We start from the raw sequence: 15,142 nt of genomic DNA, 5'->3' as shown, positions 1-15,142 counted from the left end.
CACTGAAACTACTCAGGCAGAGTCACTGCTGCCTTCCTACCACCAGAGCTCTTCATCACAATGCCCCACTCCCCAAGCCTGCCCTCAGAGCTGAAGACACTGCCACATGCCTGGCTGCTGGGACCAAAAACCTCCACTTGAGTTATCTCACTCCAATCTGTTCGGAATTCTTATCTCCGTTTCACTGGTCACCTGATGGCTCTGCTCTTCTGTCCATCACTTCTGACTTGTATCACTACCATTGCCTCCTAACTTCTCTGCTTCCACTGACTGCCAACCACAGTCTGTTCTCCCCAGAGCAGCCAGGACAGACTATAGGTTATCTGCCAGGGCTTTCCCATCAAATAGATAATTTCTGTGGCCTGCAAGTTACGAGGCCCTGTGTGAGATGCCATCGTCCTTCTGTGAGCTCATCACCTGTGCTCTTTCCCTCACTCCCTACTCTGATCACAGTGGCCACCTTGCTGATCCTGTCTCAGTGCCTTGTGGTCTACCCCTCTGCCTGTGGGATCAGTGCCCCTCATCTTCCTCAGTCCAGCCAGGTCCTGGTTCAAATCTCAGCTCTGTAAAGAAGCTCTTTCTGGTCTTTCTAGCGTGCACGCGTTAAGTCAGTCAGTCGTGTCTGACTGTGTGACCCCATGGACCCGTCTGGCTCTTCTGTCCATGGGGAATTCTCCAAGCAAGAATATTACAGTGGGTTGCCACTCCCTTCTCCAGGGGATCTTCCCAAACCAGGGATTCCAAACCAGGAACCCTGGTCTCCTGCACTGCAGGCAGATTGTTTCCTGTCTGAGCCACCAGGGAAGCCTCTCTAATCTCTTTATCCCTTTACCTTGCTTTCTCTTTCTAGCTTTCACTACTACTTGAAATAGTCATCTTTTAAAAAATACTCATTTAAAAAGTCTTATGCTCTGCTGTACACAACACTATAAATCAACCATACTCCAATAAAAACTTAATACAAAAAAACACAAACACCCTTTGTTTATGTCTGCTATACTTACTTCATAAAGGCAAGAACTCTCCTCTATCCCCAGCACTTAGAACCGTGACACAGGTAGGTATTTGGTGTGTGTGTATGCCCTGAGGAACTCCTTGGCAGCACTCAGCATGTGCATCACGCTCTCCTCCTTCAATCTCTCCTGGCACCTCTTGTGATTCTCTCCTGGGTTTCCTACCACTCTGGCCACTCCTCTGGGGATGTGTCCATAAGTGCTGATAGTCCCCACAGATCTATCTTCTCCTCAATTTTTATTTAACGTACTTTCTCTGCATTTGAACAGCTATACGTAATTCCCTGCCTCTCGCTCAGCTTCAGGCTACAATCCCATACAGTCAAATGACTGCTAGACACTGTCACTCTGCTGTTTCACAGGTCCATCGGGCTTAACTTGTCTACAAAGAAATGCCCCTCTTCCAACCCTTACTCTCCTGCCTGCATTTCCCAGCTCTGCATGTGCCAGCGCCACCCTGCCTCTCTCAAGCACATGCTAACTAAGCACTGCAAGTGGCTTGCAGCTCCAAGAAAAGGCCTGTGTCTGACCCGGTGCCCACTGAGGGGTCTCTTTGCACAAGGAGAAGCCTCCTCTCCTACACTGCCTGGAGGGGAGCAGGCAGAGGTGGACGTACTCCTTCCCTCCAGACGATCCAGTTGACTTTCCCCTATAGGTCTGCTATACGGAGGAGTTAGGCAATCCCAACTGCCTCTCAGCTGAATATGATTTATTATTCAAATGATAAAATCTTACCATAGGAATTCAGTATGGATGACACAAAGGTCCTTACACAGCTGGAGCTTGGCAGGCTAACTTGAGTCAAGCCTTTCCAAGCACCACTGACACCCAATCCTGGGTACCTTCACATGCAGGCACCAGAGGACAGTAGAGATGGTTAACATTATCGTCCAAGGACAGGGAGTTGAAGGCAGTCAGTCTCAATCAAGACACACATTAGAACTGCCTAGGCAACACAGCCTGAGACTCAGAAACACACTGAATCTGCGCCTGCCGTGGACCAGAAAGTTGAGTGATCACCTCCATCCTACCGCCCAACACACTGTCAGTGTGCACCTGTGTGCACTGTGTGTGCACGTGCCCTGACGTGTGGAAGGAGAAACCAGAAGTCTCTCCTGCTGCCCTTAACACCAACTGTTTTGCGATGAGAAAAGCAATGGCAACATTTTAAATCATTATGATTACTAAAGCTCAAATCTGTACAGTTTACTTCCTTTTGATACATTTCTCTTTAATAAAGTTCCGATGATCATTTCAGGAACCTACTTTCATTTGGAAAACAGGCCCATACCTTCTGTACAAGAAAAAAAATGTCTAAAGATGCTTCTATTAGAGAAAAATATATTACCAAAGTCACTATTGCACATTCGGCAGTCAGCTGTGCGGCACTGAAAAGAGTACGAACAAATCTGTAAATGAATTTGTGTTCAGGGTCGTGCTTAAAGTACTCCTCTGGAACCTTTTCTCGCTGAAAGAAGAAAAAACACAATGTAAGTATCCACTGAAGAAAAATACTTAAAAGTACCCTCAAGACAGCAATCTTCACACGTGTGCCCACGTGCTACTTAAACACCTTTCCAGTGTCCTGTAACCAGAAGGCGCTAAGAGTTTGCTGTCTTACACAGCAGTCACCAGTCACACGTCTACTGAGCACCTTAAGAAGTGAATTTTAAAACCCTGTCATTTTAATTAGTTTAAAATTTAAACACTATTTTAATGTTCTCCTTAGAGGTCTTACATATTTGTTAGGAAATGTTTATATTATGTGATGCTATGGAAAATCATCCTTTAAAAAGCTACATTTTCTGTTACTTGATGTTTACTTACCCACTCACTCGTCATACAAAGCGCAACTCGGTTCTTATCAGTCACACCCCTGACACAACATGCCTTTGGTAAAATGACTAGACATAACATGGGGTGGGGGAAGAAGACTTAAAAGGAAGACAATCTTGGCTTCGAGCTGGAGGCAGTAATTTTCTTCTAGTAATTAATTTCAAAGCAAATAAGCATGAAATAAATACAACTGTACTTATTTATTTAAATAAATACAACTGCAGCTTATTTATTTAAAAAAAATCAACCTTATACATAAATATAATAAAATCAATAACTCTATAAACAATCACAAACGTCTCTACAAAATAATAAATATCATGGAAGTTAAAACATACATATAAAACGTTACTGTTAACTACTCTATATCTCCTGTGTATCTTTATACCCTGCTCCCCAACAAAAGGATAGTGTCACATGCTCAAACCTCCTAAGTCTTGCAGTGTAGTTACCTCTGCTGTAACTGCTACATTCTACCCATAAGGTTCTCACTGTGTTTTCTTACACCGAAATAAAAAATAGCTAGGAAGTGCACTTCTATGATCCAAATTCTGGTGCAGTTATGATCAAATCTGTAACTGCTATAATATACAGCAGAAAGCTACCTCTCAATCCACCAAAATAAGAAATATCTTTTGGTTACGGTACCTGCACTAAATGTATAAGATATTTAATACTTACAGTTCAAGTTAGATACTGGCATACTAAGTACTTTAATATTTTTTCAGTAAAGTCAAGGAAGTAACCACACAATATTAAAGTCTAAATCGAGAACTCCTCATAGGAGATCCTTTACACAAATCAAAAGGAGTAAAACACAAAGCTAGTCATTCATATTCTAGAGCAGTTCAAGTTCTACAATCATTAAAATACACATTGGACACCTACAATAAAAGCACAATAAAAACACAACTTCAATCAAAAGTGACACTTACTGTGAGTGGATGTGATCTCTCATCAAAAATATCCAAGGATCTATTGGCATCTCTATAAAATAAGAATATATATTTTAAAAATTAATTCAGGAGTTACTAGCTTAGTAAAGTATCTGCTAAGAGTAGAGAAAGGAGTAGAGGAAGATTAACCTTCAATAAAGCAAACAGTTTTACATATTCTCCTAGATTCTGCCCTTAGAAAGGTTTTCTGACCTATTTTATACTCAGCACACCAAGTTGCTTGAAATCTTTTCTACAACCAGCCAGAGTTGCCTTTACCTGCACAGACCCCTTCTAACAGGCAATGTTAGTAGACCAATACATTTTCACTGCACTAACCTCACACTGGAATACACAAGAACATTTTATAAAGTGGCAGTAGTGGGCAATAAAGTCTTCTAACTTCAATGAATGTAAATATGAGATTCATGCTTTTTTCTTGTTTTTTTCCCCTCTTTTGTTCTTTATATTATATTCTTATTATAACATATATAATATATAACATATATTATATATAAATATAATCTAATTCTATAACTATATATTTATATTGTTATTTCTTGTCTCTTTTAAATAGTCTGAGTTAAAAATGTTAATTGTCTTTTAAGAGAAACCAGGCTTTTTATTTCAAATTCCACCACACTACTACTCTGTGCCCATTTAAACAGCAGTTCTGCAAATGTGGTCTATAGGCCTCTGGGATTCTCCCCTGGCCCCTCTTCAGAAAGCCTAAAAGTCTAAGAGGTCAAAACTGTGTTTTATAAGAATACCAAGACATCACCTGCCTTTACACTGTATGACACTTAACTATGATTGTATAAAAGCAAAAGTGGGTAAAATTGCTTGTTTCTGAGTGTGAATCAAGGCAGTGGTATGAAACTAAATTAGAAGTAACTCAGTTATTCCTGGCCAAATGCATGTAAAAAGTCTGCTTCACTTAAGAACATCCTTGATGAAAGAGTAAAAATTAAGTATTCTTAAACCTTTACTCTTCTTTTTCATATTCTAAGTGGAAAGTATGCATTAAGCACTTGCATGTACTGAAATATGGCTCTGTTAAGGAAGAGCACTTGTAACTTACTGGTAAGTCACTTTTTTCCCCTAGAACATCATATTTAAACCACTTTTTTCATGAAACACCAACTGACAGTCATTTTTTCAAAAAATGAATAAAGTGAGCCTGTCACTTCAAAGAAAACTCACAACTATTTATTACCAATGATAAAATTCAAACCATCAAGCTAAAAATATCAGGATTTTTGGAAAACGTGTACCTTCTAGTGTGAGCTTTATTTATGGTGAGCTTGATTTCTCAATACTTAAAGACTTTTCTGATAACATTGGTGGTGATACTAACAAGAGTGAGTTTTTGACACTGTCTAAAGAAATGTGAGCCAATACTTTGCAAATGACAATGTATAATATTATAAAATCATGTACAGATAAACAGATCCACTCAGTATGCAGGACAGATCAATGGGCATTAATTTAACATAGTACCTACTTCAAGTTCACTGATAATGACTTGGAACTCCATTTTAACTAATTTAATGAACTAGCACATGTGGATTTTGGGGACAGTATCAAAGAACATGCCAAATTATCTCAAGGCTTTAAAAATTCACCTTTTCCCAACTATATGTCTACATGTGGCTGGATCTTCATATTGCTTCTTCAAAGCAAATGACTGAAGACAGTGTTGATATGAGAATCAACTGTCTCCTATTAATGAGATACTTTTCTCTCCACTATTTTGTTGTGGAAAATGGTTATTTTTCATTAAAAAAAAAAAGACTTATTTAAACACTGGAGTCCCCAACCAGATGGTGATCTCATCCCTCAGGTGACAGTTTTTGTTGTCCTACTGTGGACAGAAGCAGAATGTGCTACTGGCACCTAGAGGGTAGAGGCCAGGGGTGCTGTGAAGTGCTCGACAACGCACAGGACAGCACCCCACAACAAAGCTTCATCCAGCTCAAAATTTCAGTACTGCTAAGGAAAGCCTGTTTAACATACAATGGATTTAATTTTTTAAATTTTCAATTTCAATTTCTAATACAGTAAATATCCATATAAACCACATAAGAGTGGTTAAAGAATTAAGAGTCCCAAAATAAAAATAAATGACTTACTTCCATACTCTAATAAAAGCACTCTAACAGTAAAAACTTACTCTAAATACTGTCTATAGTTATTACTTAACACTAAACTTTATACTGTGTAAATTAATTAGCTGGAATAACAAAATAGGTTTTAAAAGAGCTCACCTGTTCTTTATGTGGTAATATATTGCTAAGGTCACACTGTGGAGGAAAAAAATATATTGTAATAATTGATTTTTATCACATTAGGCCTGAAGACATTTAAAAAGGGTTGGCAGAGAGGTAAGACCTTCCAGATGCCCAGTGGCCCCCACATCCTCTAATTCAGAGCAGTACCCACAGGTGCTATCCCCCATGTTTTAGGTTCTTTGGCTTTTAGCAAAATTAGGAGACCCAAAATGCTAGATGTGCTCTTAGAAGACATGTTTGGGTTGATTATTATAATATATGTTGTTATATATTTCCCCAGTCATTTGTCCTTCTATGCACCAAATCTTTCGTCCCATACAAGTTATATCATCTATCCACATGGTTAAATTTAAGCCACACATGGCTTTTTGTTAGGCACTGCATTTCAGCTGATTTAGTTCAGTATCCCTCTAACATGTCTATTTTCCATTATTTCTCTAAAAGTAAGTAATACAAGTGCTCCATACCAAATAAAATGGATTTAAAATCACTTTCACACATAATTATTAGACAATTTAATAGCAAAGTTTTATAGTCACAAAATTGATGATAAGCCTAGTTATCCTGAAATAAGCACTGCTAATAAGGCAGCACAATACAGCACAGTACACTATTAATGACAGGTATTTCCAAATTATTTTAAATAAAGTATTAACTAACCAATAGATACAAGTCCTCAGATACTTTTTACATTACTATAGCCCTAAGTTATTCACAGATGCTGTGTATTAGGCCATTAAGGGGTTCTCTGGTTAAGTTATTTGTTTCCCTCTGTTCTCAGTATCTAAAATGAAACTCAAAATAATTGAGAGAAGGCAAATCTGAATTTTGTAACTAGTCTATAGAATCTTAGCATTTGCAGAAAGGCCAGTAACACTGTTAGCATCAAAGATGGATACTTCTATAGTGCTTCAAAGTTTCTTCAAATTGACCTTAAAGTCACAGAATTAAAAGTTACATAATAAAAAGGGCAACTGAACCTTATATGACACTTATCCCATTTTACAAATAAGGGAATCAAGGCTAAAAACTGACTTACTCAAGGTCCCACCAATTATCAGAAGTAGTTCTCTTTCTCCTACCCTTGAAGCAGAGAGTGGTTCCCAAGCTCAGCTGCATCCTGGGATCACCCGGGACACTTTAAACACTGCCTGGCTTCTGCTTCAAAATGTTCTGATTTAACTCCATTAGGTACGACCTGGGCATCAGGATTGTATTTAAAGCTCCCCAGGTGACTGCAACGTGCAGCCAAGTTTAGGAATGAATGAGTTAGGGTTAAGATCAGAATCTCTCAGGATGCTTTTGTCTATAAAATCATGCCTCAAACACATCATTCCTCAGCTTGTCAAAAGGGGTGTGTGTGTGAGAAAGAGACAGAGAGCCAGACAGACCCACAGACTCTGCGTCTTGGAGGCAGGGAGGAAAGGTGGAATCCATGTGTTCAGAGATACACATCTTGAAAAAGTTGCACAGGTGATTCTAATAAGGCTCACCTACCCCACTGAAAACTAATCCCATGGTACTTTTCAGAATCATTCCTAAAAGCCAATTTGCCCTAATTTTCTCAGTAAACCTTTATTTCACCAATAATGAATGTGCTGAATGGTCATTTTTAAAACTTAATCAGAGAAAAATTTACTGTATTTCCAAACATTAAGACTAGGTTGAGAATAAAAAGCATGAAACCTACTCATCTGAGCAAGGTTAATCTTTAAAACTACTTCTGAATTATATACTGGAACATCAGGCTCTTTTGAATTGAAAAGAAGCTGTGACTCTAGCCACAGTGAGAGTAGTTTTTTAACCCACAGATTTAGTGTCTTGGCTGAATAAAAACACTGATTTCGAGAGAAGTGCCAAAACTCAGGACTTTAAAGAGCAATGGGGCTCAGTTTTTGTTGAAACACGATTTGACCAAAACTAATAAGAAAGTTACATTATTATGATTGTGAACTGGTTGTTTTTAATTAAAGTTAGAAGTATACTCATCATTTAAACAGCTAAAAAATAAAAAGCCTTGCACATTAAAAATGAAATTAAATGTATAAGCTAATTATATTTTTAAGACAGAAAACTAAAATTAATGATAAGGATACTAATATTTTCAAGTAGCATTTCCCAAACTGTTCTGGAAAGTTAACATTCATATGCTAAGGAGACACTAGTTAATGTTCCTGGACAACTCCAACAGAGGCATGGAGGTCTGCATCCTGTTTGGTTTTTAATTCTCTCTTAAATAAACTTGAACATTCCCATCATTAGGGCGTTCTGAATTGTGCATCTCCAATTGTGGACTATGAGGGGCTTCCAGAAATGGAGGAATAGTTTTTGTCATCGTAACACTGTTCGTGTCTTCTTAAGTATAAGCCTGACCACAGCCTTGTTTCTGAAACTTCATCTCTTTTATTGTTCTCTGCTTTGATTGATACAGTGTGTTGGAGATACACATATATAAACAAAAATTAAATGTGTCTATTAAGTTAAAATCTTAGTTGAACAAATTTCATCTATGGAGAAATTAAGCTTGAGAGTACGCCCCTTGAAACAGTTTTGATATATTTTCCCCCTCTTTGGGGGAGAGGAAGGAGAAGTAAAATTTCATACAGAAATACTGCAGGAAAAAAATGCAGGGTGTGATAAATCTGACGAAGTCCAATTAAATTTAACTGCAGATTCGCTTTGGTGCCAGTAGGGGACACGCTGTTCCTTCTTCTAACGGTAGCTTCCAAACTAGTATACATTGTTGTAGGACACTCCCAACTCATAAAGAAATACTTTTTTCTAGAAACATACAATAAAAAGGTACCCCTCTCTTTCTCATTATGTTCAATATTATCTTAACAATAGAAATCATCAAATAAGATTTACATTTTTCCTGGGATTTCTTACTTGCTAACTGACTTTCCCTTCTATCATGTACTCTATAATAAAAATGGAAACTGAAGACTCATATTTAGGTCCTTGAAACCAACATATAGTTGACACCAGTTTCTTAACCTGATCACTGAAAAGGACAAATCAAATGAATGAAATTACGTATGGCTAGAATGGTTTCAGCAAGAAGGGGGTCTGTCACTCAGCCCTTGGCAACCTAGTTGTACTCACCATTTTATTGTGGTTCTAAGATTAGGCTGGCTGACTGTGCTGTCATCTAGAAATATGGTTGAGCATGAGCTATACTTTTTAGTAAGCTGCCCTGGAGATACCTGAAGGGGAAGGGAGATAGAAGAAAATGTCACAGTAAGTTAAACCTATAAAAGTGTGTTTTTTCCTTGGTTAAAATGTCAAACGATAAAGCATTAAGATTTTCCTTACACTCCATGAACTGCTGAGTGCTGCATCACGTGCAGCTCCATGGGAAACCTCTGTACTCTAACTTCCACAGGCAAGATCTGAGAAATGTGGTATAAACTGCTGCCCTTGATACAGGACCCATAAATGAACCTGGCAAGCACCTATTATAAATTGCCTTTATAATAATGTAGAAAGCATATAGTAAGATTTCAGTGTTTCTTCCTTAAGCAATGAAATGCAGCGGAGATTTCTATTTCTATTCATTTACTACAATAAAACGCACTGCTTTATGTAATATCGATGTGAGAGCATTCCATTGCAGTAAATGAACGCCAATCATAAGTGTATTAGCTTGGGAGACAGTGTGAGGAAACAAGCGTTTTTGAGTCAGAGGCTGGGCATGCCAGGGCTGCTCTATCACTCGCAACCTGGAGGCCATAGATCTCTCTGGGCCTCAGTTTCCTTATCTGGAGGACAAAAGGGTACAGCTTTAAGATTCTCTCACAGCCAAGAAACAGATAAAAGCAGCTCTGAGAATTTAACTTCTCATTTCATGTTTAAGTAAGACTGCCATATATTAGACAAGTGAGAGCCTTAGAGAATACTTCCCACTCATTGCAGTTTTATTAATTCTTCTCTCCATGCTATCTGACGCTCATCATGGCACTCTGGTGCCTTGCACACGCTGCTCTCTGCCTGCACTGGCTTCTTCTTCCTTCTTGTCCCAGCAAACTTGACCCCATGACCTCCAGCATACCTCGGCCAGCAGCCACACCACTGAACTTCTCCCTTTCTGCACACTTACACATCTAATTCACCACCAGTTACATGGTCTCAATTGCTTGCCTGGTATCTCCCTCCTAAGTAAGCAAGCAAGCTCCTCCAGGTTACAGAAGATTCTTACTCCTCCTACTCCAGTTGCTGAGCACAGAATCTGGGACAAATTAGGATTCAACAAGCCTTTGACAAATTATTTAAGATCAATTACAACTGGAAGGTAAATCATACTAATGATACACATTAGAACTATCTGCAGTGGTGCTGGATAGGTGACAAAGAACTTTATGAGACCCTCTAGAGAATAAACTGTCTTTAAAACACTTTAGAAGTATCCATTTATTTGTGAAGAGCCCAAGAACAAGCCATAGTCAAATACTAAAATAGCCTAAACTATGTTAGGACAATTCTCTTCCTTTAAGTAAAGGCCAATACTCAAATCCCAGTCACTGTCAGTAGCTCAAAGTAATAGCATTCTTTAATACCACAGAACACAAACAATTTCAACACTTGGTTCTGTTGGTTTTTGTTTACTAATTCAGATGAGCCTTCCTTCCTCCTATTAATATAAAGTAGTTTTCACCATGCTGTCACACTCTATCAGTGTCCTCCACAAATACATCAAAGGTGAAACAAGGAGAAAATCTAGTCGATGTTTTTTTAAAATACAGACCATTTAAATAAACAGTGCCAATAGCCAATAATAAGAACTATCCAAATGGTGTATAAACCACCATTTTGCTTCTTCCAGATATTTTATGGCAAGGCCACTTACTCCTTTATTAACAAAAAGTTCTAGACAAAACATACCTGAAAAGTACCACTATTTGGAGGAATTTCTCCTTCAAGCTAGAAATGATTTAAACTGAAACTTACATATTTCTTAAGCTATCTGGTTAATGTGTAATTTTAGAATCTCAAAGGAGACACAGCATGAAAACTGAACATTTATTCAAATGCTTATATTCTAAATGAAGTTATCTTTTACAAGGTCACTACTATTAAGAGTATGATGCACTACACATAGTAAAAGTCAGTTCTGACTATAAAATCTATCTATGAGGGGAACAAACATAGTAAGAAAATGCACCAAAATATAGACTCGTTGGTAGAGCTTTGGCTTTGGGTGATATTTATCCCATTTTTCTCTATTAAAACTTTTTCTCTATTATGAATTATATCTGTTTATCTTTGGAAATATTAGTGCTGAAATATTTAAGAAGTTTAATTAGACGTGGCACTACAGACCAAGGCGGGGTGGGGCTCATTTTAGTCTATCAGCAACCTACAGACTACTAGCTAGATCCTACCAAGAAACAGTGAACACTTCTCCAGGCCTACTCCTGAAGTGATTCAAACTTTTGGCATCTACTATTCACTAAAGGATGGCAGAATTAAAGTTTCTGAGCAAAGCCTGGATATATTAGCTGCCAACAGCTCACTTTCCCCTCATCTCACTTTAAAATTTAAGGTAACTGTCCTTTATGATTAAAGCCTTATCATCGCTGGCTCAAAACCTCAATAAACTACACTGACAAAGATTAATGATATAAAATGCAAATATAAAAATCAAACAGCAAAACCCACCACTGATACTTTAATGTTCACTGAAGAAGAGTATTTACTGTCATTCAGAGCTAAGGACAGAACCGATGGACTTTTACAATCTTTACAAGAAGGGAAAAGGCTTACTTAGTAGACCTCAGGTTTAATGGCAGAGACTAGAAAATAATCATACTGGAAGACTAATAAGTAACAATCGCCCGCAAAACTTATCATTAAAAGTCAAGCACCTGTTGAAATTCTGCCCCCACCCAGTGAATCTTCCCATCCTGCCTATTGCCTCTGAGTTTAACCCATCAAAAAAAATTAAGCTGAAATTCACTTTTTTCCTCCCCTTTCCACAAGTTTTAGATGTGTTTATTAGTAATTATTAAGACTTTTACTTAAAATTTTGTAATACTCAATGCATTAGTGTGGGGCTTCCCTGGTGGCTCAGTGGGTAAAGAATCCACCTGCCAAAGCAGGAGACGTGGGTTTGATTCCTCAGTCAGGAAGATCCCCTGGAGAAGGAAATAGCAACCCACTCCAGTATTCTTGCCTGGAAAAGTCCACAGACAGGCGAGCCTGGTGGGCTACTACAGTCCATAGGGTTGTAAAAGAGTCATGTCTGACTTAGCAATAAAACAACAAGAAGTGCCTTAGTGTAAACTACTCCCTACATTACTACACATTAACGGACAATGTGGCAGGATAAGTAGTTTGAATAGGATTCTTAATCAAGGTCTTAGTAGAAATGTACAGTATTCTAATTATAGATATAATAGAAAGTATTGTCTGAATCAGTACCATTAATTATACTGAATTAAAACTTTTAAACTTAGAATTTATATTCAAAGTATAAATCCAACTTAGAGTGGACTAACCACAAATCTACTTCCTTTCCCCCTTCTTTCAGAGATATCATCTCATTAGAATTAAAAGTATTTTTTAAAAAAGCTATACCCAAGACAGGATAAACAGCAGATGATTTTTGATGTTTGAAAGAAGAAAAAACTAGATAAAGGAGTGGTAACGGACATGGCAGAACAGAGGAAGCACAACCTTGGAACCTACAGAGTGACTGGGATGGGAACAACAAAACCAATTTGTCTTACAGAACCTGAGGCAGGTTCAGAATTCAGAGGCATGGTCACCAAATCCTTGCAGTGAGGTCTATCAGTTAATGAGTTCGCAAAGTGATGCTTCCAATTAGATCTTAACAGTGAGGGAGAATCACATATTTGAGGGAAACCTCCAAGAAGTCAGAGATCAAAACAGGAAGAAGGCATCGACAGGAAAGATAAAAATGCAGGAGCAAATAAAAACTTAAAAAAAAAAAATCTTCAACATCTACAGAAAGATGAGAAATTGCATCAGTGAAAAAAGAATAAAAGGATGGAAGAGAACTCTATAAAAATAAGGTAGACAAAACAATATATTCAATAGAAGGATTAGAGCAGTCAAGGAAACCCCCAGGAAGTAGGACAAGAAGCCAAAACGGAAAACAGGAGGGGAAAAAAAATCTGTGCAGAAATATGCTCTAAAATTTTCAACATCTGACTAACAGGAATCCAAAAAAAAAAGAGAAAATACCAAAGACGCACATAAAAAAATTCACTAGAAGAGATGTTCTGTATGTTTAAAGGCCCCAATAGAGTGACAAGGTCTATATCAAACCATGTTATGAAATTTCAAAACCCCACAAAGACAGAAGGTACTACAAGGTTCCACAGGAGGAAGGAATGGAGAAATGACTAATTTGGTAAGATACAATGTACCAAATTCAACAGATTTAAGAGCAACACTGTAAATGAGAACACGAGAGAAACATCTCTAGAACTGCAAAAATTAGTTTCAACCTAGAATTCTACACTTTATCAAATATAAGGAGTTTCATAGAGGCTAGGTCTTTAAAAAATTTTTGCCCATGTGCCTTTTTCCAGGAAAATGTGCTCCAGTAAAACAAGGGAGTATAACAAGACAGAGGGAAACAGAATCTAGGACATAGGGGATCCAACATCAGAGAGTAGTGATGTGAGATCCCAGGTGACTTCACACAGATATCCCAGGAAAATAGGCACAGAGCCCATCTAGGAAACACTAGTATGTAGAGGGTAGGAAGACAAAAGGTTGGCAAAAAGTGTCTCCAAGAAAAAATGGAACAGATGTGGTTTTGTGGACGGAAAATATTTTTGATGGGTATGTGACAAATGTTACAACATTTGGGGGAAAAAATAGCTGTTAAAAAACAGGCAAGTGAATATAGTCAGGAAATTAATTCCACAGAAAAAAATGAAGAATGTGAAAATAGGGAGATTGGCCAGGGAGCTACTCAACTGTGTTTGGCTGTGTGAGATCATGCTTGCTAGAAAAAGCAGAATTGGATTATCCTGAGAAGTGCAGAAGTGCTGAGATTTCATTAACATTGAAGAAAAAGAATGAAAGGTGCACAAGGAGGCAGCACGGAGAACCACACGGCTCAGCGACGGACAACACTTGGTAGTCGGAGTGATGTAGACAGTGATTCTGATTTAATAAAAACTGATGCACGCAAAGGGAACAGAAGGAGGGAGATAAAATCATGGTGGACAAGGAAGTTAAGATTTCACCTGCTGTGCCAAGAAGTCAATGGACAGTGCTAAAAATTAAATTACCTATTACACTTTTATTACTTTGGTTAAAAACTAAGATCAAAAATTTAAGGCAAAAGAGCTGAAGCTCGATCTTTATATTATAACCATATTATTGAAATTTAACTTAAATGTCAGGACCCTTAAAAAAAAAAAGGGAACTACTAAGTCAAAAACCTTTCTGAATTATACTTGATAATTAGGAACTAGACATTCAGAAAATTTATAAATAAGAGGTCAATGCTAACAGTATTGGATCCATCATACTTTTTAGGAAATCATGGCAGACATGCTTTTAATTGAACTATTGATTTCTTAACTTTTCAACTATTTACTTACATGGTTTAAATGGTTGCTCTTCCTCTTTTCTCGCACTAAGAATAAAAAAAATTAACTGATGAATTCCGATACAAATACCATAGAAAAATAAGTCACTAGTTATCTGATGGATTACCAATATACACAATGAGTTAAAATTTCATTCTATTTTTAAAAATAATTTCCAACAAAACATATAACTTAAATCACCCAGCAAAATGAATCCTATAAATAATATCTAAAAACTTAGTTTTACTATTTGACCTAACAGATACTCTGTATTAGGTACAAATCAAAGACTCTCCATTTACAAAAGAAAAGGACAAAGCAAATTAGGCCAGGTGAGATATTTAGCTAATAAAAAAATTTACCAGCTGCACAGTATGTAGTATTTTCTAGTTCTACATGTACATTAGTCACCAGGATTAACAGATGACAACTCTAAGAACCAGTTTCTGGTCAAGCAACCATGTCTCTGGAAGCATCCTGAACCACTTATTGGTCAC

The 15,142-nt window shown here is 37.5% G+C and overlaps 1 protein-coding gene across 2 annotated transcripts in view; it reads right to left on the bottom strand.

The window, feature by feature from the left end:
* Positions 1–15,142, bottom strand: part of CCNYL1 (cyclin Y like 1) — a 36,936-nt gene that overhangs the window by 8,568 nt on the left and 13,226 nt on the right. Inside the window, exons 3-7 of one of the 2 annotated variants that reach the window (XM_027565756.1) lie at positions 14,658–14,692; positions 9,181–9,281; positions 6,052–6,087; positions 3,785–3,836; positions 2,362–2,481 (exon numbers count right to left, since the gene is read on the bottom strand). In XM_027565756.1, coding sequence (XP_027421557.1) covers positions 2,362–2,481; positions 3,785–3,836; positions 6,052–6,087; positions 9,181–9,281; positions 14,658–14,692 — 344 coding nt within the window. The remainder of the gene's footprint in view (positions 1–2,361; positions 2,482–3,784; positions 3,837–6,051; positions 6,088–9,180; positions 9,282–14,657; positions 14,693–15,142) is intronic. The other variant, XM_027565765.1, reaches the window with a different exon arrangement.

The sequence above is a fragment of the Bos indicus x Bos taurus genome, chromosome 2 (assembly GCF_003369695.1).
Source record: "Bos indicus x Bos taurus breed Angus x Brahman F1 hybrid chromosome 2, Bos_hybrid_MaternalHap_v2.0, whole genome shotgun sequence".
In the NCBI taxonomy this organism is placed as follows: Eukaryota; Metazoa; Chordata; class Mammalia; order Artiodactyla; family Bovidae; genus Bos; species Bos indicus x Bos taurus.
The sequence above is the reverse complement of the archived record's forward strand: the minus strand, read 5'-3'. Positions and strand labels throughout refer to the sequence as shown.